The sequence below is a fragment of the Stegostoma tigrinum genome, chromosome X (genome assembly GCF_030684315.1).
Source record: "Stegostoma tigrinum isolate sSteTig4 chromosome X, sSteTig4.hap1, whole genome shotgun sequence".
In the NCBI taxonomy this organism is placed as follows: domain Eukaryota; kingdom Metazoa; phylum Chordata; class Chondrichthyes; order Orectolobiformes; family Stegostomatidae; genus Stegostoma; species Stegostoma tigrinum.
This window is the reverse complement of record NC_081404.1, coordinates 18,724,202-18,751,312: the sequence shown is the minus strand read 5'-3', so window position 1 is coordinate 18,751,312 and position 27,111 is coordinate 18,724,202. Positions and strand designations below refer to the sequence as shown.

Here is a 27,111-nt window from a genome sequence, read left to right as displayed (position 1 = left end):
TTCTTCATGTAGGAAATGCTACAGCCAATATGTGCACAGCAAATTCCCACAAGCAGCACCGTGACAGTCATCAATTCATCCACTTTTCAAGTCACTGATTGAGACACAAATATTGGCCCAGTATACCAGGGAGATCTCCTCTGTCCTTCTTCAAAATACCATCATGAAATATTTTACATCCTTGAGAGGGCAAGAAGGCCTTGATTTACCACCTTATCTGAAAGGTGGCACCTCCAAAAATGCAATGCTCCTCAGTACTGTACTGGATTCTCAGCCTACATTTTTGTGATCAAATGCTTGGGGTGGAACTTACATTGACAGACTTCTGATACAGAGATGACTGCAGAATAACACAGCTAGGAGGCATACATTTTAAAGAATTGACATCCTCAGGTTGAAACAGCATTAATACAATATTTGTACTTGAAGCTTGTGGTGTCATACTACGATGTATTATAACTCCTACATACCTTAGGAATCAAACATTTCCAAAGGAGACAAAAATTTCTCAATCTTGGACTTTATTTGCCCCCAGAGAACTACTCATGATAGGATCAGAACAAGCGAGTCTGGAATGTTCCTTAGTTTACTTTGAAAATGTGTCAACACCATTAGTATTTTTGATAAATACTCACTTATTTTCTGTAATCACTCAGTGAACTTGTAAAGACAATCATGGTAGTTAATTCTAAAGTTACTATCATATAATGCAACACCAAAGGCAGGTACTCCTGGGGATTAAATGACTGAAACTGAATATATATCCTTCCTCACAGTAAGAAAATTATATCAATAAAAAATAATAGCAATTAAACAAAATCTATATTGTTGGCTTGATGCTTTAACCTAGTACATTGCTAAACTATATAGAGCAGTAAGGTCCCAGGTTTGCAATGCATTAATTTACCTCAGCCTGGCTACTAATGGGGATTTGGAATTGAGTGCCGATTCTCCGTGATTGTCCTGAATCTCCAGGAATTAATTAATCTTCTGAACACTGCTGAGAGTAATTCCATGAGAAAAATCACTGGGTCATTTAAAAATTCGTGCATTTCATTTTTTTTAATTTTAGCTTTGTGAAATATTGGGGATGGAGAAAAGCACTGTTTAACTGACAGGCAAGAATCATCCAGTCAGGTAGGGAAGTGTTAAAGTTGCTGTTTACGGTTAATCACTGGCTCTCTTCAAGAATGTATATGTTAATGATAGAATTGGGCCTTAATTGTGATGCCTATGTTGTCAAATTTATTTGGTGTGGCTGATGACAGAGTTCATAAACTGGTCAAGAATGGCCAATGAGGGAAATATGCCATTGCTGTGTGTGGATTAACTCCGTCTGAAAGCTGATTTTATTTCTTCAGAAGATAAATTATACTTTTCATTATATCTTTAAAACTTCCGACGGATGTTGCTGTTAACTTTCTCTCAGCAGGACAGGCAGACTGGATTCAGAAAACCCCGCATTCAACACAGGAAGTCCCGCCTTTACTTCATCTGTATTGGCTGACGTGACACAGGGCCGTTGAGATGTGCAGGGATCAGGTTTGCTGATTGGTGGATGTGCCTCTCGTTCAGACACTTTCGTTGGCCGCTGTGACGTCATGTTTGTGAGGCCTGAGTTGCTGATGGCGGGACGGATGAATTTTCTCGGAGTTTCTCTGTTCAAAGGCTGCCGCGCATCGCTCACTTTAGCGGCTTGTTTCTTTTTAACCATGCGGGTCTGTGTGATGGCGTCAGGTACGGGAATGAAGTTTCTAGAATGAGGGTGAAGTTTTGATTCTGAGGTGATACTAGTGCCCTTGGGACAAGCTGGCACTGGGGCTGCTGAGAGATGTACTCAGTGCCCACTCATCGTGCCTGGGCCTCGTATGTACGTCCAGTCCTCTCCCTTTGCCCCAGATATTGTCAGGGCTTGGGTCCAACTCGAGGGTGTTGCACTCTCTCCTGGTACCTTGGCAGCGTGTTTGACAAGTTCCTTCACCGTTCTTGGGCGGGGGCGTCTTTGCATCGACCACTCTCCCTTCAAAGAAAAGGGGCACTTATTGCATCGTGATCAGGAGCTTTATTGTCATCCTGACTAATGTGCCTGCACTGCATAGGTCAGGAATTAAACCTGGATACTTGTGTGTGGTTCAGAATATGATACATTTTACCTACTGAGCCGCAAGTTGTAAATTTAAACCCTATTCCTGGATCTGAGAATGTACTTCAAGCTGGTATTCTGGCATAGTGCTAATTGACAGCTGCATTGTTGGATGTATTATTCTTCTGATGCAGTGTTAAATTAAGGCTATATCTGCCTGCTCAGTGTTCCATGGAGTTCTTCCAGCAACATGATGAGCATTCCTCCCTTGACCAACACTGGAGATGCATAATAACTGGTCACTTTATCCTGTCCTGTTTATGGAGTGTTGCTGTGGCAAAATGCCTGCCTACTTTTTCAATGTAGGTAACTCCCTTTGACAGAAATTTCTCCAAGCAATGCTGTGACAAGCTTTTGGAATAAGATTCTGTAGGTTGTAAGTATGCTTACCAATCGTTTGGATATTGAGAATTTGTTTTCGGTAACTTCGTTGGAATTCAAACTCTCCATTTGTTCCTAGTTGTGATAATGGCAGAAAAATTTGTGTACTTTAAGGTAAACTTTTACCATATTATTCATTTTGGTGACCTTCCAAGCTGTGTTCTATATGCCTGACTAAGGTTCAAGCTTTCTCATATTGTGAGGGTTTACCTTTGCAAAAGGTTGATTAGATTGACCATTTCCCAAAGTAAAGAGCCCACAGCTGATGGCTTCATGGAATCCTCGCCCTTGCCCTGGTGTTCTTCGTGGGTCTGTCATGCTGCATTGGGGAGGTGTAGGATGGAAATGAGAGTAAATGCTGGAGAAACTGAATAGCTCTGCTAACATTTGTGGTGAGGAACTGAGTTAGTGTTTTGATTCCAATATGTCTCTTGTCCAGATCTGGAAAGAGATGGAAATGTGATGGGCTTTATGCTATTTTTTAAAGGCAAGGTGGGATCAGGTGAAACAAAAGGGACTGTCAGAGACTAGAGGGTAAGGGAGATGAAATACCAAAGATGTCCAGGAACAAAGGGCAAAAGGAGTGGTCATGGTCACAGTGAAGAAAATGTCCAGAATTGGTCTTAATAGCAGAGCAAAGGTTACTGCTTAACTTTATTTTATGGAGGATGATTCATGATCTGAAGCTTTTGAACTCTGTGTTCAGTCCAGAAGACTGTAAGGTGTCTATTTGGGGAATGAGATGCTGTTTCTCTCTTCAATGAAGCCAAACCTGCTGCAGCTTCCTAGCACTTTCTTTTCATTGCAGCAGCTGCAGCATTTTGCTTATATTACATGGCATATGCTCAGTTTGGGTCCTGTCAGGGCTACTTGGCTCCTGACCTCATTGCAGCCTTAGTCCCAACATGGGCAAAAGAGCTGAACTTCAATGGAAGTGACATCAAACTTTCATTTTATTGTCTCGGTCTTTGTCTTTTATCTCAACATGTCAGTCTTGTACACCACTTGACATCAAAGCAGCATTTGACTTTTTATGGCATCAGGGTGCCTGTGTAAAACTGTTGTCATTGTGAATAAGGGGTTAAACTCCACTGTCTGGAGTCAATCATCTTACTTCCAGGATGTTGCTGTAGATGTTCTTCTGGGTAGTGTCCTAATCTGCACCATGTTTGGCTACTTCTGTCCATCATGAGGTCAGAAGTAGTGATGTTTACCGGTGATTACAATTTTAGCACTCCTCATACATAGAAAACTAGTAACTCCTCATACTGAAGCAGATGTGTCTGTAGGCAGCAAGATCTGAAAATCATCCAGGTTTGACTGATTAGTGAATGAATTCAAAGTGCCAGGCAACGATCAGCTCCACCAAACACAGAATCTAACCATCCCATTTTGACATTTGATGGCTTTACTGTTGATAAGTGTTGCTATTTGGAAGGCTGTCAACATTCTGCAGGCTACTATTAACTAGAAACTAAACTGGACCAGACCTATAAATACCATGGCGATGAGATCAGTTCAGAGGCTGGGAATTCTGCAGTAGGTAGTTTGTCTCCTAACTCAAGCTTACGAGGCTCACGTCAGGATGGAATAGAATATTCTCAACTTGCGTAGACAAGTGCTGCTATAACAGCACTCTGAACTCAACAGTGTCCTGAACAAAGTGACCTGCTTAATTGGCACCCCATGTACTACTTTATATATTCACTCCCCTTCACTGCTGCACAATGTGGCAGCAGTATGTACCATTTAAAGGTGTACGACAAAAACTCGCCAAGGTTCCTTTTGGAAGCACTTTCCAAACCTGCATTCTCTAACCCGAGAAGGACGAGAACGGCAGACACATGGGAACACCACCACCTGCACGTTCCTTCCAAACAATGCACCATCCCAACTTGGAATTACATCGCTGTTCCTTCATTGTCACTGAATCGTATTATTTGATCCAAGTTGCCCAAGTCCTGTGTGAGCACTCTTGTGATTTCTTGTCCTCAAACTTTCTGCTGCTTTGCTGTTATTGATTAATACAATGGTCCAATTTGGCAGCAGTACCCTTTCTTGATTCTATTCTCATTGGTTCCAACAAAGTGAATATTATATTATGTAATACAGAAACAGACCCTTCAGTTCAGCTTGTCTGGGCAATCTGACCTGTTCCTATTCGTCAGCATTTGGCCCATATCCCTCTAAACCCTTCCTGTTCCAATACCCACAGGATGCCTTTTAAGTTTTGTAATTGTAGCCATCTTTGGCAGCTCATTCTATACACACACCACCCTCTTGTGGAAAAAGTGCTCTCTCAGTTCCTTTTTTTTAAATCCTTCCCCTTTTGCCTTCAACTGTCTAGATTTCCCCCCCCCTTCCCCCCGCTCTTCCCGTGAGGAGGAAAGACCTTAGCAATTCCCCCTATCTGTGATCCTCGTGATTTTATATATCTCTATAACCCCTTAGCCCCCACTCCAGGGAAAAAGCCTGGCCTCTCCCTATAACTCAAACCCTCCAGTCCTGGCAACGTCCTGGTAAATCTTTTCTGCACCCTCTCAAGTTTAACAACATCCTTTATGTAGAAGGGTGACCAGAATTGTACACAGTATTTCAGAAGTGGCCTCACCAATGTCCTGTACAGCCACAATATGATGCCTTCATTGGTCAGAACATTGACTATAGAAGTTGAGACAAGTGGGCCAAACACCACCCTCCCCAGAGCCCTACCATTAACTGTACAAGTCCTGCCCAGGTGTGCCTTATCAAAAATACAACACCTCGCATTTTTCTCAATTAAACTCTGTCTGCCACTCCTTGGCCCATCTGATCAAGAGATAATCTGAGATAATCATCTTCGCTTTTGGTGTCATCTGCAAACTAACTAACAATATCTCCTATATTCGCATCCAAATTATTTATACAAATGGCAAAAAGCAGTGGACCCAGAATCAATCGTTGCAGCACACCGCTGGTAATGGGCCAGTATTCCAAAAAGCAACTCTATCGCCACCCTTTGTCTCCTACAGTCAAGCCAATTTTGTATCCAGTTGGCTAGCTCCCCCGGATCCCATTTGATCTAACCTTACTAACCGGTCTGCCGTGCGGAACCTTGTGTTAAACAAAAGTGGCCTCATCGATGTCCTGTACAGCCAAATGCTGAAGTCCATATTGACAATATCTACTGCTCTGTCTTCATCAATCATCTTCACTTCTTCCAAAAAAAAACTCAATCAAGTTAATGGGACACGATTTCCCACACACAACCACGTTGACTTTCTAATCAGTCTTTGTTTTTCAAAATGCATCTAAATCCTGTCTCTCAGAATCCCCTCCAACAACTTACTTCCCACTGGTGTCAAGCTCCTGGTTGTACAGCCCCTGGCTTTTCCTTCCACCATTTATTAAATAAGTGGCATCACATTGGCTGCCCTCCAGTCTTTTGGCCCCTCACCCATGGCTCTGGATGTAAGTATCTTGCAAGGGGTACAGTAATCTCTTCCTTAGCTTCTCAAAAGTTCTGAGAAACACCTGATCAGGTCCTGGGGATTCATTTACCTTTGTATGTTTTCAGACTTCCAGCACCACCTCTTTTGTAATATGAACTCTTTTTGTGATATCACTGTTTATTTCCTCAAGTACCCTAGCTTCCATGCTGAAAACAGTGGGTCAGATAGCATCTGTGGAGAGAAGCAAGTTAACATTTCAAGTCGAGTGACTCTTCATCAGGGCTCAACATTGGTTGTTTTCAGTACAAATTCCAGCATCTGCAGTAATTTGCTCCTACCCTAGCTTCCACGTCCTTCTCTACAGTAAACACTGATGTGAAATACTCATTTTAGTATCTAGCCCATCTCTTGCGGTTCCACACATAGATGGCCTTATTGATTTTTAAGGGGCCCTATTCTCTGCCTTGTTTCTCTTTTGCCCTTAATGTATCTGCAGAATCTCTTTGGATTCTTCTTAACTCTATTTCTAAAGCTGTCTTATGTCCCCTTTTTACCACCCTGATTTCCCTCTTATGCATGCTCCTACTGCCCTTCTCCAGGGATTCACTTGATCTCACCTGCCTAAAACTAATGTATGCTGCCTCGTTTTTCTTGTCCAGATCCTCAATTTCTCCAAGTCATCTAGCATTCATTATGTTATGGACCAGACCAAAACATGTCAAGAAGATAGCCTGGACCGTAGCATCTTATTTCAAAGGCAAGTGCCAGATATTGCGTTCTGGATGCAATTCGGTCAAAATTTCAGGCTTGAAGCAAAACACAATTCATACACTATAGTTAAAATACAGACAAAATGAAAAGAATTGGCTTAACTGTAACTATTGAAAAATTTAAATGATAAATTACTCATTAACTATTCCATTATAGGAACGTTCCATAAACACCCCTTGGTAAAATCACATGCAATTTTAGCAGCTGGAAGAGATCCCAGCTTTTAGCTGTAACAGAGGAAATGAGCTTTCACATCCAGCTTTTAAGACCCCAGCAACAGCAGAAACCTAAAACTAAAAATGTTGGTCCTTTGGGAGCTTGACCCTGTCTGTTCGGGCTGCTTCTATTGTTCCAACTATTTTAAAAAAAACCCAAGGCCTCACAAGCTGTTTGTTATTGGCTTTGAGCAGACTGCTCAGTGGATCTGCTTCAACCTCTGTTCATATAAAGAAAAGGACAAAATACATGTCAAAGTCACAGTATTGTCACACCTACATCTACCAGGCTTGTCCTTCACATTAACAGAAGCATATTGCCTCTGAACTCTCGTTATCTCAATTTTTTAAAAAGGCCACTTCCCAACCATCCCTCTACTTGCAAATAGCCTCCCCAGTGAACTTATGAAAGTTCCTGCCTAATACTGTCAAAATTGGCGTTATTCCAATTTAAGGTTTAATTTTTTTGATTAGTTCTACGCTTTTGAAACTAATAGAATTATAACCATTTGCCCCAAAATGCTCCCCCACTGACACCTCAGTTACTTGCCCTATTCAGCAACAAAAGGTTAAGTATTGCTCCTTCTCTAGTATATTCACACATCCATCCTATGGTGTTATGACTAGAACTGCATGCAACCCTCCCATTGTAGCTTGGGCAATGCTTCTGACGTTTCTGTGTAACTTTTCTGCTTTTATATTCAATACCTGTATTAATGAAGCCCAGTATCTTGTGCTGTATGAAATACTCTCCTATGCTGTACCCCCTTCAAAGGTCTGTGAACATGTTGCTGTGTACCTGCCACAGTTCCAAGTTTGATATCATTTGCAAATTTTGAAATTTTATCCTGTATTCCAATACCTTAATAATTTTTATATTTAAAGCAAAAATGCTATCCTAGCATGGACCCTGAGGAGCACCACTGTTGACAATCTTTCGATCTTAAACAGCTATTTAGAATTTCCTGTCCTTTGTCAAACTTTATCAAATTGACTCTGACCTTCCTTCCCTTTCTTCCCCAAGCCTCTCCACATGCATGCTGCATTGCAAGCACCCACGTACATTGGAAATTTTTGGGCGACTTGTTTGTTAACACACCACTGCTTATAGGAACTTGTATGGTATTTCTACACATTGGAGAGAAGGTTGTGAATAATGGTCATTTTCTCGGGCTTTTGTTCAGAAAAGCATTGGTATAGCCAGAATAGAACATTACAGCACAGTACAGGCCCTTCGGCCCTCGATGTTGTGCCGACCTGTCATACCGATCTCAAGCCCATCTAACCTACACTATTCCATGTATGTCCATACGCTTGTCCAATGACGACTTAAATGTACCTAAAGTTGGCGAATCTACTACCTTTGCAGGCAAAGCGTTCCATTCCCTTACTACTCTCTGAGTAAAGAAACTGCCTCTGATATCTGTCCTATATCTTTCACCCCTTAATTTAAAGCTATGCCCCCTCGTGCTCGCCGTCACCATCCTAGGAAAAAGGCTTTCCCAATCCACCCTATCTAACCCTCTGATTATTTTATATGTTTCAATTAAGTCACCTCTCAACCTTCTTCTCTCTAATGAAAACAGCCTCAAGTCCCTCAGCCTTTCCTTGTAAGACCTTCCCTCCATACCAGGCAACATCCTAGTAAATGTCCTCTGCACCCTTTCCAAAGCTTCTACATCCTTCTTATAATGCGGTGACCAGAACTGTACACAATACTCCAAGTGCGGCTGCACCAGAGTTTTGTACAGCTTCACCATAACCTCTTGGTTCCGCAACTCGATGCCTCTATTAATAAAAGCTAAAACACTGTATGCCTTCTTAACAGCCCTGTCAACCTGGGTGGCAACTTTCAAGGATCTGTGTACACGGACACCGAGATCTCTCTGCTCATCTACACTGCTAAGAATCTTGCCATTAGCCCTGTACTTTGCCTTCCGGTTACTCCTACCAAAGTGCATCACCTCACACTTGTCTGCATTAAACTCCTTTTGCCAGCTCTGCAGCTTATCTATGTCTCTCTGCAACCTACAGCATCCTTTGTCACTATCCCCAACTCCACCGACCTTAGTGTCGTCTGCAAATTTACTAACCCATCCTTCTACGCCCTCATCCAGGTCATTTATAAAAATGACAAACAGCAGTGGACCCAACACCGACCCTTGCAGTACACCACTAGTAACTGGTCTCCAGGATGAACATTTCCCATCAACTACCACCCTCTGTCTTCTTTCAGCAAGCCAATTTCCGATCCAAACTGCTATATCTCCCACAATTCCATTCCTCCACATTTTGTACAAAAGCCTATTGTGGGGAACCTTATCGAACGCCTTGCTGAAATCCATATACACCACATCAACCGGTTTACTCTCATCTACCTGTTTGGCCACTGTCTGCTCATACTTCAGCCAGAAAGATGAGCCTTTGTTTGCAAATGGCTGCAGTAACCTTGGAAGAGAAGCCTCTGGGCAGTTTGTTACCTTTGATTTTCTTTATGATCACTTCTCCCAAATAAAGTGACGTTAAACCTTAGGATGAGGAGCTTTCACTGATTGTATGTTTAATAAGAAACTGCAGTTTGGTGTGAAATGCCTGTATCCTTGAAACCTTTCTTTGTTCAGCACTGCCTCTGTGCTAGCACTGATTCTTGAGTTGGGCAACTTGTTCCTATCTATAATGGTGATAGCACTTCCCTCTCTTTGCAGAGAGGTGAGGGTCACCATGCCTCGGACAAGGTGTAAGGTTAAGAAGCTAGGACCTTCCTAGTGACCTCCATCAGAATGGGAATCAAACTCACGCTGTTGGTGTCACTCTGCATTGCAATCCAGCTATCCAGCCAACTGAGGTGATAACATGCTGCTTTGTTAAGGTGCTAGGAGGCACACTGTACTGACCTTTCCCTCTTATGTCTACCCCTTTCTATGGCATCTATGCTGCTGCCGTCAGCAACATCTCATTAAGAGCAGCTCAGTGGTTAGCGTTGCTGCCTTGGTGCTAGGGATCTGGGTTTGATACCACTTTGGGCAACTCTGTGTGGACTTTACATTTTCTCCCTGTGACTGTGTGGGTTTCCTCCCACAGTCCAAAGATGTGTAGGTTAGGTGGATTGGTCTTGGTAGGACCATAGGTCATTGGTAGGACCCCAGGGATGTGGTAGGAGGTGGGTCTGGACGGAGTGTTCTTTTGAGGGTTGGTGTTGACTTGATGAGCTTAATGGCCTGCTTCCACACTGTAAGGAATCTATGATTCTAAGAGTAGCTTGAATGCTGTCATGGGCGTTCCAATGCATTAGTTTAGGCATCTGAACGTCCAGAACAGCAGGGATGTTTTGCAGAAACCACCAACAGCCAATCAGTGTTTGGTAATCTCTGTTTTTGTTTTGGATCATTTTGTCAATAGGAGAAAACGGGAAAATTGTCTACATTGTAGAAGACAAAACCTACTGTTTCAATGCACAGAAGAGCTTTTGCTTTAAGAATGTAATGCTACCTGGATGGAGAGAGATTTGGACTCGGATTCAGGTAAGAGCCAGACAAGGTGCAGAATGGCCTTTGAAAAAATAGGGAGGTGAGACAATGTGTTGTATCTATTACCTTTGCTTCAAAGAAGAATCTGGAAGATGTTGGGGGAAAGACTGTGTACTGTTTTGTAGTTCCACTAAATTATGTCGTAGCATCAGATTGCAAGTTTCTTATGAAATTATTTGTGCTCCAGGTCTCTTGTTGCCTTGAAGAGACCAGTTCTGGTATAGAAGGAAGTGAACTTGAGAAATAAAACAAAGATTATAGAATTTCACTTTTTTGTGATTTTTGTTTTCTTCTCTTCCCCAACCTCTGCACCCCCCCACTCCCCCAATTGCTTTGGATTTTTTCAGCATTCTTGTTCTCCATATTGTTTTTGTTAACCTTTCTTTTCTGTTTATTATGTGTATTTTGGTCTAACTGTGCTTACTAGACCATACCAAGTAGTTTGCAGTAGATGCTGCCTGTCAGTATTGAATTGTCTAATGTGTAACGTACTGAAAGTACTCTGCGCAGCACCAAAGGCTGCAGAAGGGATATAATGGTTGTTTCTAGCATCTGACAAGCCCTTAGCATAATTCTGTAAATCTTTGCATTAAAATGTCAGCCAATGCTGCCAACTATTGCCACTGCCTAAAGGCATTAGCAGTATTTGAGTCAGACCATTAGGTTGATTTGAGCCCGCTGCCAAGCACTATGAATTAGCAATGAGTTCATAACATCAGATTTCATTTGTCCCTAAAATATAGTTGTAATTTCCTGAGTTTCTCAACAGCAAAACTTGTATTATATAGTATCTTTAATGTAATAAATATTATAAAGTTATCAATATATATTTGTGGATGCATTGGTTGTAATATTCAAAATTTTATAGATTCTGTAATAGTCCTGATGATTTGAAAAGCTTAAATTTAACACTTCTATTCAAGAGAGGAAGGAGACATGTAAATTTAGCAAAGGTAGGCCATTCAGCCCCTCCAGTTGAGTCTTTCAGTAAGCCTCAAATCCACATCCTCGTCTACTCCTAATAACCCCTTGTCCCCTTGCTTAACAATAATCTATCTAACTTTGCCTTTCAAAAAAAAAATCAAGGCTTCTGTTCCCAATAATCTTTTCATTCCAAAGAGACTCAACTCCCTGATTTTTTTTTTTAGAAACAGTGACCTAGCTCTCGATTCTCCTATAAGTGGGAACGTGAGCCCTAGGAAGACTCGTCAGAATCTTGTATGTTTCTGCCAAGTTGCCTCTTGCTCTTCTAAAGTTTAGATGTAAGCCTAGCCTTTCCAACCCATCCTTCAAAGATAACCCTCGCATTCCAGGTATTAGTCTAGCAAACTTTATCTGGACTGCCTTTAATGTATTTACAGGTAGTTCTCCTATAACACAATAGCTGTATTTTTGTGCAACATAGTGCTATTGAAAATCGCATTGTAGGGAAATTGTTGTACTGTACAATAGAAAGTTCACGTTATCCAAACAGCGTCCATTATTCATCAATTGTGTTACAGTGAATAGCATTAATGAAACATGCGTTACAGCAGAAATACCTGTATACCTGTGCAAAGAGACTTGGGCGTTCTAGTTCAGGATTCTGTCAAGGTAAGCTTGCAGGCTGACTCAGTAGTTAAGAAGGCAAATGCAACTTTGGAATTTATTTTGAAAGGACTTGAATATAAAAGCAAGGATGTACTTCTGAGGCTCTACAAGGCTCTGGTCAGGCCACGTTTGGAATATTGTGTGCAGTTTTGGGCCCCATACCTCAGGAAGGATGTACTGGCTCTGGAGTGGGTTCAGAAGAGATGAGTGTGGTCCCAGGAATGAAAAGCTTAACATATGAGGAATGTTTGAGGACCCTTGGTCTGTACTCAATGTAGTTTAGAGGACATGGAGCGGGTTGAGGTGGGGGATCTAATTGAAACTTTCAGAATACTGAATGTCCTGGACAGACTGAATGTTGGGAAGATGTTTCCATTGGTAGGAGAGACTAGGACATAGCTTTAGGGTAAAGGGAAGACCTTTTAGATCAGAGATAAGGAGAAACTTCTTGAGCAAGAGAGTGGTGAATCTATGGAACTCACTGCCACAGAAGGCTATGGAGGACAGGTCATTGAGTATATTTAAGACTGAGAGAGAGAGGTTCTTGATTGTTATGGGGAGAAAGCGGGAGAATGGGGTTGAGAAAGTTATCAGCAATGATTGAATGGCAGAGCAGACCCGATGGGCTGAATGGTCTTACTTTCTGCTCTTATGTCTTATGGTCTTATCCTTAAATAAAGTGACCAGTATTGTGTACAGTACAGCAAATGTGATCTCAGCAGTGCTTTGTCTAACAGAAGCACACCCTCCTGACTATTGCATGAAATTCCCCTCACAATTAACAATAACATTCTATTAGTTTTCCTGAGTAATTACTGTACCCTCGCATACTTAACCTTTATTGATTCAGGCACAAGGATACCCAGATCACTGCAATCTCTCACTGTTTAGATGATCTGCTGTGCTGTCTTTCAGCACTTAGAAAACAGAAAGCAGGAAACTGTATGCCAATTAGGCTACATCACTGGAAAATTGCTGCTGAAAATGGAGCTGGAATAAGTGTCTTTTTTTTCAGGATCCATAAGTATTTGGGTTTCAAAAGAATCAGTGGAACCTCCATTAACGACAATCTGTCATCATGGCTGAGATGACGGGATGGACTGTATTATCGCCATATTTTCTGACAGTAAATGGGCAGGAACGTAAGTTGAGAAAGAAAGTGAGCAAGATAGAAAAAGTTTGCTAAGGTGTATAGACGTGTTAAGTGAGTGGCAAAAAGTTAGCAAATGGATTATAATGTGGCAAAATCTATTTGTCCACCTTTTTTTGAGGGTGGGGGCAGAATTGAAAAGCTGAATGTAATTTAAATGGAGAGACTGCAAAATGGTGTAGTCCTATGTGTTCTTGTACATGAATTGAAGGTTACCACAAGTAATTCACAAATCAAATAAAATATTGACCTTTACTGCAAGGGGAATAGGATATAAAATTAGGAAAGTTTTGTTATGAATGTATGAAGTATTGGTGAGACCACATCTGGAGTACGTTTATAGTTTTAGCCTCCTTATTTAAGAAAGGATATGCTTGCATGGACGCAGTTTAGAGACATTCACTAAGTTAAATTTTGGAAATGAGTTGTTTCATAGAGTCATTGAGATGGTCAGCACAGAAAAAGGCCCTGTGGCCCATTGTGTCTGCTCTGGTCAAAAACAACCACCTAGCTACTCTAATCCCTTTTTTTTAAGGCACTGGGTCCTTAACCTTATGTCTTGGCATCGTAGGTGCATATCTGAATACTTCATTTAATGTTATGAGGGTTTCTGCCTCCTGCCGCTCTTACAGGCAGTCAATTCCATATTCCTGCATGAATTCCCATCCCAGAACATTACCTCTAAATCTCCTGCCTCTTTAGCTTAAATCTATGTCTCTGGTTATGGATTCCTCTCACAAGAGGAAACTTTTCTTCCTGTCTACTCTTTCTATGCCTGCTCAACGTTATACATCTCAATCACTTCCCTGCCACCGCCTCAGTCTCCTTTGCTCCAAGCAAACCAATGTAGTCTATTCAATCTCTCTCTCATCATAACTAAAACTGCAGCCCAGGCAACATCCTGATAAATCTCCTCTGCACCCTCTCCAGTCAATGATGTCCCTCCTCTAATGTGGATTTCAGCACTGCACACAATACACTAACTGCAGCCTAACCAACTTTTCATACAGTTCCAGCATAACCTCCCTGTTCTTAAACTCTGTGACTTGGCTAATAAAGGCAAATATCCCATCTGCCGCCTTTACCGCTTTTATCCACCTATTCTGCTCCCTTAAGGACATGTACACCAAGGTTCCTCTGATCCTTGGTACTCCCCAGGGTCCCACTGCTCATCATGTATTCCTTTTACCAGACTGATTCCTAGGTGAGCAGAACTAACACACAAAGCCAGACTAGATTGGGTTCACTGGAATTTAGAAAAAGCAGGGGTAATTTGATAGAAACCTATAAAATTGTAACAGGACTAAATGCAGGAAAGATGTTTCTGATGGTGGGGATGCCCAGGATCTGGGGCCATAGTCTAAGCAGACTGGATAGGCCATTTAGGACTGAAAAGAGGAGAAATTTCTTCATCCAAAAAGTGTGATACTGTGGAACTCTCGACTGCAGAAAGTGGTCAAGGGCAAAATATTAATGTTTTTAGGAAGGAGATAGGTATAGTTCTTTAGTCACTTTAACCCCAAGAGCATGGGGAGAAAGTGAGAATGGGGGTTTGAGTTGGATGTTCAGCAATGATAGTATTGAATAATGGAGCATGTTTGAAGGCTGAATGGCTTACTCCTGCTCCTATCTTCTTTGTCTCTATGTAAACAGGAGACAAGAGGCGAAGTGAGTACAGGGAACTCGGGGTTGTAGAAGGACACAGATCAAGAGGGGATAGATCAGAGGTACAAATGCTTTCATAGGCTCTTATACAGTGTACAGGAGCAGGCCATTGAGCCTGCCTGGATTGTACTGGTGTTTATCTCCCCACCCCCAGCTACAAACCTCCTCCATCTCATCCTTAAAATATTCTTGGTTCTGTTGTATTGCCAAAGAATGTTAATAGATAACATCACTGAGGTAAGGAAAATTCTCACTTTATTTAAGAAACATCTTATGGCAAGATGAAGCCTCAATACTGCAAGCGACAGCAAGACATTTGATCATTTTCTGTGATGTGTACTGTTTCTCATTAGCATATCAAGCTGAGCCCTTTTATAGCTCTCCTTGCCCCACCAAATCTCTGATTCTACCAATGACATAAAAGCCCTGTGAGCATAACCTTGTATATCTTTCTCCCTCAGATAATTATCTAGCTTTCCCTTAAATGCATCCATCTATTTGCCTAACTGTTATGGCAGTGAGGAATTCTAAGTGACTAACTGATATTTAGGACTAGCTGTAATTCGGGAGAGACAGCAAAATTCATTCCAAGATAAAAGAAGCATGATACAGGGAGGATGAGGCAACCTTGGCTGACTAGGGAAGTCAGGGATAGCATAAAAGCAAAAGAGAAAGCATATAATATGGCAAAGGGAAGCTGACAAAGACCATCAGACGGCAACAAAAAAAGGAGGAGATAGATTAAATATGAAGGTAAGCTAGCCAGTAATATAAATGAAGACTGGAAGAACAAAGAAAATTACAGCACAGGAACAGGCCCTTCGGCCCTCCAAGCCTGCGCCGATCAAGACCCTCTGTCTAAACCTATCACCTATTTTCTAAGGGTCCGTATCACTTTGCTCCCTGCCCATCCATGTACCTGTCCAGACACTCCTTAAAAGACACTATCATGTCTGCGTCTACCACCTCCGCTGGCAACGTGTTCCAGGCACCCACCACCCTCTGTGTAAAGAACCTTCCATGCATATCTCCCGTAAACTTTCCTCCTCTCACTTTGAACTCATGACCCCCAGTAATTGAGTCCCCCACTCCGGGGGGGGAAAAAGCTTCTTGCTATCTACCTTGTCTATACCCCTCATGGGTATCTTTAGGTATATAAAGGGCAAAAGAGAGGTAAAAGTGGACATTGAACCAGTGAAAAGTGATGCTGGAGAGATAGTAGTGAGGAACAAGGAAATGGCTGAGCAACTGAATAATTACTTTGCGTCAGTCTTCACGGTGGAAGACAGGAGTAATATCCCAAAAATTCAAGAGAGTCGGGGTAGAGCCGAGTATGGTGGCCATCACTAAGGGAAAGATGCTAATGAAACTGATTGGTCTGAAGGTGGAGAAATCACCTGGATCAGATGGACTACACCCCAGAGTTCTAAAGGAGATAGCTGAAGAGATAGTGGCAGCACTAGTGTGATCTTTCAGGAATTGCTAGAGTCAGGAAGGGTCGCAGAGAACTGGAAAACCACCAACACACCCCTGTTTTAAAAGGGAGTAAGGCAAAAGACAGAAAATTACAGGCCGATAAGCCTAACCTCCGTCACGGGTAAGATTTTGGAGCCCATTGTGAAGGATGAGATTTCTGGATATTTGAAAGTGTGTGGTAAAGTAGGGCACAGTCAGCATGATTTCGTCAAGGGGAGGTTCTGCCTGACAAATCTGCTAGAATTCTTTGAGGAAGTAACGATCAGGGTAGACCAAGTAGAGCCAATAGATGTTATTTACCTGGGCTTCAAGGAGGCTTTTCAAACAGCAAGAGGTTGATTCTCCTTCAGATAGGAGCATTATTTTCTGTATTAAAATCATTAGGTTCCATTACTTTATCCAGGTTTCATTTTTCTTGCTATAGAAGAGAGCTTCTAGCATCAAAATCAATTCACCATGCCCACTTTCATTAAGGATGCCTTCAGCCAAGTGGTAAGAATACTAGGCTGAACAGGCCACTTGAGACATTGTGTTTGAACTGATTACAGAATATAAGGCCACATGTACAGTTTCACTCCACATCTGATGACAGGAAGTCAATGATGAAAATCCCATTACTTAAGTGATAAGCCATTGTCTTCACCTGACAATACAATCCATGTCAAAGTCCAGTTCAAAGAATCACTTTTTGGGGGGGCGGCTAAAGGGGTCCGCTGAAAAGATTTAAAAATATTTCATACAGTCAGTAAAACAAAACCAACTACATTAAATGTTGAGTGCTCTTTGGTGATTTTATACAAGTGCACCAGTTCATGGTTGATGATAATAGAAAGTAAACAAAAGGAAATCTAATGTTTCTACCCACTTAATCATGGAGTTATACAGCACAGAAACAGACTCTTCAGTCCAACTTGTCCACGTCGACCAGATATCCCAATTTGACCTAGTCCCGTTTGCCAGTATTTGGCCCATATTCCTCTTAAAGCCTTCCTATTCATGTGTGTTTTAAATGTTGTAGTTGTACCCGCCTCCTCCTCCACCTTTTGGCAGTTAGTTCTACACATGCATGCCCTCTGCGTGTGAAAAAGCTGCCCCTCTGGCCCCTTTATAAATTTTTCCTCTCCCACCTTAAACCTATGCCCCCTAGCTTGGACTCCCCTTGGGGGAGACCTTGACTATTCACTCTATCCATGACCCTCATGATTTTATAAACCTCTTAAAGTGTAATAATTTTTAATTTTAAAATGGCCTAGAAGCATTTGTATTTCACTACAAATCACTAAAGTTCCATAATTACATGAATCTTTGTCACAAAATCATTTTAAACCTCTTCGTCTTCAGCCATGCTCACTGCTGCTCGAACTTTTTACAAACACCTTTTTGAAGGTACAGATACACAGCAACTATTCTATTCTGATCCTTTCTCTTGCTTCGTCAAAAGAATCCATCAAGTTAGCTAAATATGTCCTTCACAAATCAACGCTGACTCTCCTTCATTAGTCTGCATTTGTTAAAGTGGCTGCTAATCTTCTGCTTTTACTGGTCTTAAACAAACCTGGCATTTACATGCCTGTCAGTTTATCTCCTATTTTAGATAAGCCTGCAGCGGTCTGGTACTATCCTTCTATCTAAGGAGAATTGGAAGACCACCTCTGCAATTTGTGCCCATACCTCCCTCAAACTTAGTAAATTAATAACATCTTTTTAGAAGTCCATATGATATGCAAAACCTTTTAAAGGATAGGTGCATGGGTAATAGTTGCTTAAATATATTAATAACTTTCAGTCTGTGATTCACAATTTTGGCACATTAATGTTTGTGTCATTCTAACTACCAGCTTAACATTGACGAGATTTGTGCATACACTAGTGGCTACGTGATTGTATGCTATAAACCTAACAGAGTACATGGATCTGTTGAAAAAGACTCTTCCAAGTTTTTTTGGTTATGTTGGTGTTGTAGTGACCTCCAGTGGTAGGTGGCATGTATGGGAGCATGTGAATCTTCATTTGACAGCCAGCTTCACCAAGCCACTTATGCCCCTGGATTTTTCTTCCAGCTTTTTGCTGATGGTGAATTTCCCGTCATGTTGCTCACAGATTCATATGGATTGGGTTCTTAGCTGGCGGATGATGCTCCACATGTGGATTCTTCTGTGCTTACTCCTCCATTACAGTCCATTTATCTAATCTTTGCCATCTTTAATTTATGCAGCGCTTTAAATGTTTTACATGTTATAATTCCAGACCAGCAACACAAGTTATGGTCTGGTTAGGAACTGGTAATCTCTTATCCTTTTTAAAGGAGATAAATGTGAGATCCAGAGGACTTGATAAGAGAATAAAGCCATATGATCCCTTGGACAAACAATGATACTTTACTAAGATAATAAAATGTGAGGCTGGATGAACACAGCAGCCCAAGCAGCATCTCAGGAGCACAAAAGCTGACGTTTCGGGCCTAGACCCTTCATCAGAGAGGGGGATGGGGAGAGGGAACTGGAATAAATAGGGAGAGAGGGGGAGGCGGACCGAAGATGGAGAGTAAAGAAGATAGGTGGGGTGGTAGGGAGCGGATAGGTCAGTCCAGGGAAGACGGACAGGTCAAGGAGGTGGGATGAGGTTAGTAGGTAGATGGGGGTGCGGCTTGGGGTGGGAGGAAGAGATGGGTGAGAGGAGGAACCGGTTAGGGAGGCAGAGACAGGTTGGACTGGTTTTGGGATGCAGTGGGTGGGGGGGGGGGAGGGAAAGAGCTGGGCTGGTTGTGTGGTGCAGTGGGGGGAGGTGATGAACTGGGCTGGTTTAGGGATGCAGTAGGGGAAGGGGAGATTTTGAAACTGGTGAAGTCCACATTGATACCATTAGGCTGCAGGGTTCCCAGGCGGAATATGAGTTGCTGTTCCTGCAACCTTCGGGTGGCATCATTGTGGCAGTGCAGGAGGCCCATGATGGACATGTCATCTAGAGAATGGGAGGGGGAGTGGAAATGGTTTGCGACTGGGAGGTGCAGTTGTTTGTTGCGAACTGAGCGGAGGTGTTCTGCAAAGTGGTCTCCAAGCCTCCGCTTGGTTTCCCCTATGTAGAGGAAGCCGCACCGGGTACAGTGGATGCAGTATACCACATTGGCAGATGTGCAGGTGAACCTCTGCTTAATGTGGAATGTCATCTTGGGGCCTGGGATAGGGGTGAGGGAGGAGGTGTGGGGGCAAGTGTAGCATTTCCTGCGGTTGCAGGAGAAGGTGCCGGGTGTGGTGGGGTTGGAGGGCAGTGTGGAGCGAACAAGGGAGTCACGGAGAGAGTGGTCTCTCTACTTTACTAGTCTAGTTAAAACAATATTCTAATGCTCAGAATTAATACATGATAAATGTGTATAATAGACTGTATTCGATGTGTACTGTTGGGTATTCGATCAGCAAATGTGTTCAAGTCAGATACCACAGATTTGTTACGAATTTCCCCAGACAGTTGATGACCCACTATGTCATTAAACTTCAGAAGGGATAATAATTCTTCACTTTTGCTAACCTGGCATTGAAACTCTGAGTCACTCTGTCATGGATTGCCTTGAAGTGTACCCATTCAATTTGATTGCCTTCTTTGCCTTGGCCTGTACTCCATTAAACTCCAAAACTGCACTTCAGTACTCATTCACAAGCATAATTCTGGCTCTTCATTTGACACCCAGCTTCACCAAGCCACTTACGCCCCTGGATTTTTCTTCCAGCTCCAGTCACTGTTTGTGAGCTTTTCAGCCCCTCTTAGCTGCACTGAAGTAGTGGTAGACTTCATCTGAACACTTATGACTAATCTGCAACACCAGACCCAAGGCCCACCTGATCATTGCAGCGCCCCCGCAATGTGCATCCTGACTTAACTGCTTACCTATTCCTAGAATGTCTTCTGGACTTCTAACAGCAAACAGCTATCTAGCTGTTCTTGACTACTAGCACCTTCCCTAAGTGGAATCTGCATGATCCAGCTGCCTTCTCGACGATACAGCTAACTGGATCATTCCGAACATGGAGTCTGCTACCGACTCTACTTATTTTCCAACTAGCTGTGACTTTTGGGCTCCTTCAGTGATGCCCAAACTGCCCTAAGTAACTTACCGAAAACCTTGCACTGAACCCATTTGCTATTGCTGGGCAGAATTGAATGCTGCCACATAACAACTCTGCGTGTTCTCTGAATCTTATAATGCATTGTTGGCTTGTAAGCACAAAAAATCCTTACAAAAAGAAGAATCATTACACCCCATTAGTTTGCTGATATTGAAGTGGGACAATTCTAAGCAAGGATCCAACCCTGATTCTTTTTTAAACTAAATGAAACGGAATGCAAATGCCATCTGAAGCAAAAACAGAAATTGCTGGTGAAACTAAGATGCGCCACATAAAGCACACTATCCAGGCACATAACGGCCTGGTATGGCAACTGCTCTGCCAAGAACATGAGAAACTACAGGAAGCTTGTGTGCACAGCCCAGACCATCATGGAAGCCAACCTTCCATCCATGGATAACAGAGCTGGATGAACACAAGAGGCCAAGCAGCATCAGAGGAGCAGGAAAGCTGACGTTTCTGGTCGAGACCCTTCTTTAGAAATGGGGGAGGGGAATGTGATTCTGAAATCAATAGGAAGAGAGGGGGAAGTGGATTGAAGATGGATAGAGGAGGAGACAGGTCAAAGAGGCGGGGTTGAACTCAGTAAAGGTAAATGTGGGTGGGGAGGTAGGGAGTGGATAGGTCGGTCCAGGGAGGACAGACAGGTCAGGGAAGCGGGATGAGGTTTAGTAGGTAGGAGTTGGGGGTGGGGCTTGAGGTGGGAGGAATGGTGAGGGAGGCAGTGGTGAGCTGGGCTGGTTTTGGGATGTAGTGGTGGGAGGGGAGATTTTGAAGCTTGTTAAATCCACATTGATACCATTGGGCTGCAGGGTTCCCGAGTGGAATATGAGTTGCTGTTCCCGCAACCTTTGGCGTTGTGGCACTGCAGGAGGCTCAGGATGGACATGTCATCCAAGGAACGGGAGGGGGAGTTGAAATGGTTCGCAGCTGGGAGGTAAGGTTGTTTGTTGTGAACTGTATAGGTGTTCTGCAAAGCAGTCCCCAAGCCTCTGCTTGGTTTCCCCGATGTAGAGGAGGCCACAATGGGATCAGTGGATACAGTATACCACGTTAGCAGATGTGCAGGTGAACATCTGCTTGATGTGGGAAAGTCTTCTTGGGACCTGGGATGGGGGCGAGGAGGGAGGTGTGGGGGCAGGTGTAGCACTTGCTCCGGTTGCAGGGCAAAGTGCCAGTGGTGGTGGAGCTGGAGGGGAGTGTGGCGTGGACAAGGAAGTCACTGAGAGACTGGTCCCTCTGGAAAGCAGATAAGGGTGGGGAGGGAAAAAATGTCTTTGGTGGTGGGGTTGGATTGCAGATGGCGGAAGTGTCGGAGGATGATGTGTTGGATTCGGAGGTTGGTGGGGTGGTACGTGAGGACGAGGGGGATTCTGGTTTGGTTGTTAATGTGGTTAGGGGGTGTGTGGGATGAGTTGCGGGAAATGCGAGAGACACAGTCGAGAGCATTTTCAACCACTGGAGGGGAAATTGCAGTCCTTGAAAAACGAGGACCTCTGGGATGTCCGGGAGTGGAATGCCTCATCTCGGGAGCTGATGCAGCAGAGGCAAAGGAACTGGGAATGGGGGTGGCCTTTTTTGCAGGAAGGTGGGTGAGAGGACGTGTATTCCAGGTAGCTGTGGGAGTCAGTAGGCTTGAAATGGATATGTTTCCGGATGGATGCCCAAGATGAAGACAGAGGTATCCAAGATGGTCCAGGTGAACTTAAAGTTGGGGTGGAACGTGTTAGTGAAGTGGATGAACTGTTTGAGCTCCTTGTCGGAGCACGAGGTGGCGCTCATACAGTCACGGAGGAAAAGGTGGGGGATAGGGCCACTGTAGCTACGGAAGAGGGATTGTTCCACGTAACCTACAAAGAGGCAGGCGTAGCTTGAGCCCATGCGGGTACTCGTGACTACCCCCTTTGTCTGTAGGAAGTGGGAGGAATTGAAAGAGAAGTTGTTGAGGTTGGGGACAAGTTTGGCTGAGCGGATGAGAGTGTCAGTGGAGGGGGACTGGTGTGGCCTGCGGGACAGGAAGTAGCGGAGGGCCTTTAGGCATCTGCTTGGGGAATGCAGGTGTATGGGGACTGGACGTCCATGGTAAAGATGAGGTGTTGGAGACCAGGGAATTGGAAGTTTTGGAGAAGGTGGAGAGCGTGGGTGTTGTCAAGGATGTAGGTGGGGAGTTCCTGGACCAAGGGGGAGAAAATGGAGTCGAGATGGGTGAAGATAAGTTTGATGGGGCAGGAGCAGGCAGAGACAATGCGTCAACCAGGCCTGTCAGGTTTGTGGATTTTGGGAAGGAGATAGAAGTGGGTGGTGTGTGTTTGGGGAATAATGAGGTTAGAGGCTGTGGGTGGGAGGTCGTCTGAAATAATGAGGTTGTGGATGGTTTGGGAGATGATGATTTGGTGGTCGGGGGTGTGATCATGATCAAGGGGGTGGTAGGAAGAGGTGTCAGAGAGCTGGTGTCTGGCATTGGCAATGTAGAGGTCAGTGCGCCAGACTACGACTGCGTCTCCCTTGTCTGCGAGTTTTATGGTGAGGTTGGGATTGGAGCAGAGGGCTGCACGTTCTGTGGGGGAGAGGTTGGAGTGGGTGAGAGGAGTGGAGAGGTTGAGGGGATTTATTTCTCAATGGCAGGACTCCATTTACACTTCTCTCTGCCACAGAAAGGCTGCCAATATCATCAAAGACCTCTCCTACAACCTATTCCATCAAGCAGGCGATAGAGAAGCTTAAACACATGCACCCACTTCAAGAACAGCTTCTTCTCTGCTGACGTTAGACTGATGAATTGACTCTAACTTCAGATAATGTTGAACTTGTTAATGTTGATCTTGCTTCTCGCATCTCCTGTGCGCTGTAACCTGTGTACCTCACTCTTAACCACCCTATGATCTATATGTCCATGATTACTATGATCCGCTTGTATTGCTGGCTAACAAAGCTTTTCACTGTCCTTGAGTACATGTGACTACAATAAATTAAATCAAATAAACTCATGAAAATAACTTTGCTTGCTTTACAGTTCTAATACCTACTTCAAACGTCGGGGAGCCCAAGTGAGCTTTGATATTGGCAGTGATTTACAAGAGGATTACTGTACTTCAGACTCTGCTTTGGGCTGCTTTTGGAATTGGCTGAGAGTCACTCAGATTGTAAAATATATATGACACAACATCAGTAATCGGCAACATCGGCAAAGGCCGGTCTTGAAAGTTTCCAATTCCATGACCAAAACTATGGCAAAGTGGAGGATAGTTAACATGGCACAAATGTGACGTGTAAGATAATTCTCAGTTGTTTATGATAATGTTTGATGGAGGGGATTGATCAAATCATTTTCATCTGGCCAAGTATAGCCATGAAAACCAAAATCTAATCCTCCCAAGGTCCAATGTTGAGGCTGGCCTGGTGTGGAAGAATTGTCTCTCAGGAGATACGTAGAGCAGATTGATCTTGCTCAGCCTCAACAGAGTCTGGGGAATTTGAGAGCTGAAACAGAAGTAGACTGTGTATTGTGAGGGATCAGACACATGCTTCTACAAACAACCTCCAAATATTAAACTAGTTGATTTGCCGCAAATGGATACTTTTTTTTAATCTTGTCTTGTTTCTGGAGCTTGGACTGAATTTTCACCCTCATCATTGAAAAAAACCTCAAACTAGTTATTTTGATCTGTTAAAATGATAAACACTAATTAGCTTTTACAGTCTGATATTGTAGGCTAATGTGGAGTTGTGCTGTGGATGAATTGGGTCAGATTAATTTGATTGTCGTAATGCACCAGCACGGAGGAGGTGGTGAGCAGCCTTGGTTATATCAAGATGGGTTAGAAGCAGTGACATGAGATTCTGCATGTTCTGAGAACTTGAGATTGTGCCAGAGAGAGATGGGAGAAGTTGTGTTGTGCCAGAAGAACAACTTGCTGGTGCACATTTATGAAAAGCATATACAAGTCCTTCTAATGTATGGTTCCTGGCTCTGTACAATCGGTGTTCTTTTCCAAGCACCTATTTAATGTTCAATTTATCTTTATTTTTTCAGCCGTTACAATGAAGCTTTCCTATTCTAAAAGGACATTGTGACTTTTGTTGAGCAGTTACATGGTTAATTGTAAATTCCCAAACAGTTGTCCGAGTGAGAGATAATGGGAACTGCAGATGCTGGAGATTCCAAGATAATAAAATGTGAGGCTGGATGAACACAGCAGGCCAAGCAGCATCTCAGGAGCACAAAAGCTGACGTTTCGGGCCTAGACCCTTCATCAGAGAGGGGGATGGGGGGAGGGAACTGGAATAAATAGGGAGAGAGGGGGAGGCGGACCGAAGATGGAGAGTAAAGAAGATAGGTGGAGAGAGTGTAGGTAGGGAGGGGATAGGTCAGTCCAGGGAAGACGGACAGGTCAAGGAGGTGGGATGAGGTTAGTAGGTAGCGGGGGGTGCGGCTTGGGGTGGGAGGAAGGGATGGGTGAGAGGAAGAACCGGTTAGGGAGGCAGAGACAGGTTGGACTGGTTTTGGGATGCAGTGGGTGGGGGGGAAGAGCTGGGCTGGTTGTGTGGTGCAGTGGGGGGAGGGGACGAACTGGGCTGGTTGAGGGATGCAGTAGGGGAAGGGGAGATTTTGAAACTGGTGAAGTCCACATTGATACCATATGGCTGCAGGGTTCCCAGGCGGAATATGAGTTGCTGTTCCTGCAACCTTCGGGTGGCATCATTGTGGCAGTGCAGGAGGCCCATGATGGACATGTCATCAAGAGAATGGGAGGGGGAGTGGAAATGGTTTGCGACTGGGAGGTGCAGTTGTTTGTTGCGAACTGAGCGGAGGTGTTCTGCAAAGCGGTCCCCAAGCCTCCGCTTGGTTTCCCCAATGTAGAGGAAGCCGCACCGGGTACAGTGGATGCAGTATACCACATTGGCAGATGTGCAGGTGAACCTCTGCTTGATGTGGAATGTCATCTTGGGGCCTGGGACGGGGGTGAGGGAGGAGGTGTGGGGACAAGTGTAGTATTTCCTGCGGTTGCAGGGGAAGGTGCCGGGTGTGGTGGGGTTGGAGGGCAGTGTGGAGCGAACAAGGGAGTCACGGAGAGAGTGGTCTCTCCGGAAAGCAGACAGGGGAGGGGATGGAAAAATGTCTTGGGTGGTGGGGTCGGATTGTAAATGGCGGAAGTGTCGGAGGATAATGCGTTGTATCCGGAGGTTGGTAGGGTGGTGTGTGAGAACGAGGGGGATCCTCTTGGGGCGCTTGTGGCGGGGGCGGGGTGTGAGGGATGTGTCGCGGGAAATGCGGGAGACGCGGTCAAGGGCGTTCTCGATCACCGTGGGGGGAAAGTTGCGGTCCTTAAAGAACTTGGACATCTGGGATGTGCGGGAGTGGAATGTCTTGTCGTGGGAGCAGATGCGGCGGAGGAATTGGGAATAGGGGATGGAATTTTTGCAGGAGGGTGGGTGGGAGGAGGTGTATTCTAGGTAGCTGTGGGAGTCGGTGGGCTTGAAATGGACATCAGTTACAAGCTGGTTGCCTGAGATGGAGACTGAGAGGTCCAGGAAGGTGAGGGATGTGCTGGAGATGGCCCAGGTGAACTGAAGGTTGGGGTGGAAGGTGTTGGTGAAGTGGATGAACTGTTCGAGCTCCTCTGGGGAGCAAGAGGCGGCGCCGATACAGTCATCAATGTACCGGAGGAAGAGGTGGGGTTTGGGGCCTGTGTAGGTGCGGAAGAGGGACTGTTCCACGTAACCTACAAAGAGGCAGGCATAGCTGGGGCCCATGCGGGTGCCCATGGCCACCCCCTTAGTCTGTAGGAAGTGGGAGGAGTCAAAAGAGAAGTTGTTGAGTGTGAGGACGAGTTCAGCTAGGCGGATGAGAGTGTCGGTGGAGGGGGCCTGGTCGGGCCTGCGGGACAGGAAGAAGCGGAGGGCCTTGAGGCCATCTCCATGCGGAATGCAGGTGTACAGGGACTGGACGTCCATGGTGAATATGAGGTGTTGGGGGCCAGGGAATTGGAAGTCCTGGAGGAGGTGGAGGGCGTGGGTGGTGTCACGGACGTAGGTGGGGAGTTCCTGGACCAAAGGGGAGAAAATGGAGTCCAGATAGGTGGAGATGAGTTCGGTGGGGCAGGAGCAGGCTGAGACGATGGGTCGACCAGGGCAGGCAGGTTTGTGGATTTTGGGAAGGAGATAGAAACGGGCCGTGCGGGGTTGGGGAACAATGAGGTTGGAGGCTGTGGGTGGGAGGTCCCCTGAGGTGATGAGGTCGTGAATGGTGTTGGAGATGATGGTTTGGTGCTCGGGTGTGGGGTCATGATCGAGGAGGCGGTAGGAGGTGGTGTCGGAGAGTTGGCGTCTGGCCTCGGCGATGTAGAGGTCAGTGCGCCATACTACCACTGCGCCACCCTTGTCTGCGGGTTTGATGGTGAGGCTGGGGTTGGAGCGGAGGGCTGCCCGTTCTGCGGGGGAGAGGTTGGAGTGGGTGAGAGGGGTGGAGAGGTTGAGGCGGTTGATGTCTCGACGGCAGTTGGAGATGAAGAGGTCGAGGGAGGGTAGGAGGCCTGGGGGTGGTGTCCAGGAGGAGGACTTGTGTTGGAAGCGGGTGAAGGGGTCAGTGGAAGGAGGGTTGGGCTAACATTTAGAAATGCTGAACAATGGAGTGCACGTAA

General features: G+C 44.5%; 1 protein-coding gene across 1 annotated transcript in view; it reads left to right on the top strand.

Annotated features, from left to right (window-relative positions):
- The first annotated feature begins 1,604 nt into the window (after nt 1–1,604).
- Nucleotides 1,605–27,111, top strand: part of nemp1 (nuclear envelope integral membrane protein 1) — a 46,378-nt gene continuing 20,871 nt past the window's right edge. The window contains exons 1-2 of the mRNA XM_059643479.1: nt 1,605–1,737; nt 10,341–10,462. Of these exons, the coding sequence (XP_059499462.1) occupies nt 1,626–1,737; nt 10,341–10,462 (234 nt within the window). The 5' untranslated portion in view covers nt 1,605–1,625. The remainder of the gene's footprint in view (nt 1,738–10,340; nt 10,463–27,111) is intronic.